The following is a 1,985-nucleotide window of genomic DNA, read 5'->3' as shown; positions in this document are numbered from 1 at the left end:
GGATTTGTTCTAATGGTGTTTGTAAATAGGATATCATGTCCACATCTTGTACAGCAATTAACCACTAGGATGAATGTATGCAATGTGTGAATTATTGAAACTTTTACCGATTTAATTTGAAACTGTCTCATTGCTATTTGTTTCTCAATAAAATTATGGAAAAAAATAAAAATAATAAAATAAAAAGTAAAAAAATATACCATGTTATCTGAAACATTTATAATTACATGTACCTAAGTGTGTAATCTTCATTGAATATAAAGGCTATCCAAATGGTAAGAATTTGCCAGTATTTACAGTATTAGTATAAGTGCTCTACCCTGATTTGCCTTAGAGGAGATAAAAGGACTTTCTGATTATGGACTTAGTTGTTTAGTTAACTTGAAATAGAATTAAGCATTCCGTAGATAATTGATATGAATAGCCTGACAATGAAAGTATGTATCTCCATTGTAAATGAATGGATTTATATAGTTTTCAAGAATTACATTTTTGAGTTTGATTAGCTTAAAAGAGTTTTGAGGAATCTGGTCATCACAGGATGAAGTGATAAAATTGAATTTCTGATTTTACAGTGCCCAGTCTCTGGACCAGGTATTGTCTATTTTATTGACCACTCTGCTTCTTTCCTTATTAGTTTTAGTTGTTTCTTACAACTAAAGAAAAGCTTTATTTTGATTTATTTAGTCGTGTCACTAGTAATCAGTAAGTATTATGTGGATGAGTTATTAAATGAACTAAGGATGACATTGTTTTTAGGAATAAATTTTAATAAAAAGAAAATTTTGTGTAAGATGATAATAAAATTGTATTTAAAAATGTATCAGATGTATTTTTTAAAGCCTTATAACTGCATTGTGTAAAATGGTTTTCACTACCACCTGTGGTTCTTCAGTGCTTGAAATGTGGCTACTCCAAACGGAGATGTGCTGTTAGGTATAAAACATGTCTCAATAACTTCTTGCAATTGATTATACTTTGAAGTAATATTTTAAGTATTTACAGTTAATCTCACTGAATTTTTTACTTTTTTATTTACTTTTCTTTCTTTTTTTGAAGGATGGTCTTGCTATAGTCCAGACTGGTCTTAAACTAAATGAGTAGCCTAGGTTAGTCTTGAACTTGGGGTCCTCTTGCTTCACCCTCTTGAGTGCAAGGATTATAGTTATGTGCCTCCATGCCTGCCATTTTTAGTATTAGTATTTTTGAAAAATATTAATACTAGAAGATTTGAAAATTGGGCTACCAAATAGCTCAGAGGACTAAAGTGCCTGCTGAGGCAGGTACAGTAACTGGGGTTCGATCCCTGGCTTGCCGTGCCAGCCTCACCTCCAGGTCATGCTGACATTTGACTGAGACTAGATGTGGTCACGTGTGCCTGTAATTCCAGTGCTTGGGAGGCTGAAAACAGGAGGATCACTATGAGTTTGATCTCATAGTGAGACCCTATAGTCCCTGTACTAAAAATATATGAAAAAAAAAAAATAGAGATGTAGCTCCCATTGTGGGTAATACTGTTTTTATTGGACAAAGCTAGCCTGGAGTTTTAATCATTTCTTTTTGTAGGGGATGGAAACTGTATAATGATTGTCAACTCTTCCCTACCAGATTGCCAATACGGGAGAGTTTGTGTTCCCTTTAGATTCTCCACACAAAAAGCCTTATGAAGGACTTATACTGGGAAGAGTTCAAGAAAAAGCTGCTTTACCAGTAAGGTAAGAAGGGCAATTTCCCAAAATTATATCAAGGTATTAATTTTTAGGTCTTTAAAATTAATACAGTGGGGCCGGGGAGATGGCTCAGTGGAATGGCTGCTTCCCTGGCAAGCACAGGGACCTGAGTTCAATCCCCGGTTCTGCCAAAAAAAAAAAAAAAAAAATTAATACAGTGAGGAGCTGGGGAGATGGCTCAGTAGAATAAGTGCTTGCCTGGCAAGTGCAAGGGCCTGAGTTCAATCCCCGGTTCTGCAAAAAAAAAAAAAATTT

General features: G+C 34.5%; 1 protein-coding gene across 7 annotated transcripts in view; it reads left to right on the top strand.

Moving 5' to 3' along the window:
* The window catches only part of Mettl4 (methyltransferase like 4), a 54,433-nt gene that overhangs the window by 33,878 nt on the left and 18,570 nt on the right, over positions 1-1,985 (top strand). For 6 of the 7 annotated variants that reach the window (XM_023720413.1, XM_023720411.1, XM_023720410.1 and 3 more), the window contains exon 8: positions 1,609-1,715. The exons of the other annotated variant lie outside the window; for it this stretch is intronic. In XM_023720413.1, the coding sequence (XP_023576181.1) occupies positions 1,609-1,715 (107 nt within the window). The remainder of the gene's footprint in view (positions 1-1,608; positions 1,716-1,985) is intronic. 7 annotated transcript variants of the gene reach the window in all.

Source organism: Octodon degus, unplaced genomic scaffold, assembly GCF_000260255.1.
Source record: "Octodon degus isolate 3935 unplaced genomic scaffold, OctDeg1.0 scaffold00075, whole genome shotgun sequence".
In the NCBI taxonomy this organism is placed as follows: Eukaryota; Metazoa; Chordata; class Mammalia; order Rodentia; family Octodontidae; genus Octodon; species Octodon degus.
Note: the sequence above shows the minus strand (reverse complement) of the source record. Positions and strands in the feature narration are given on the sequence as shown.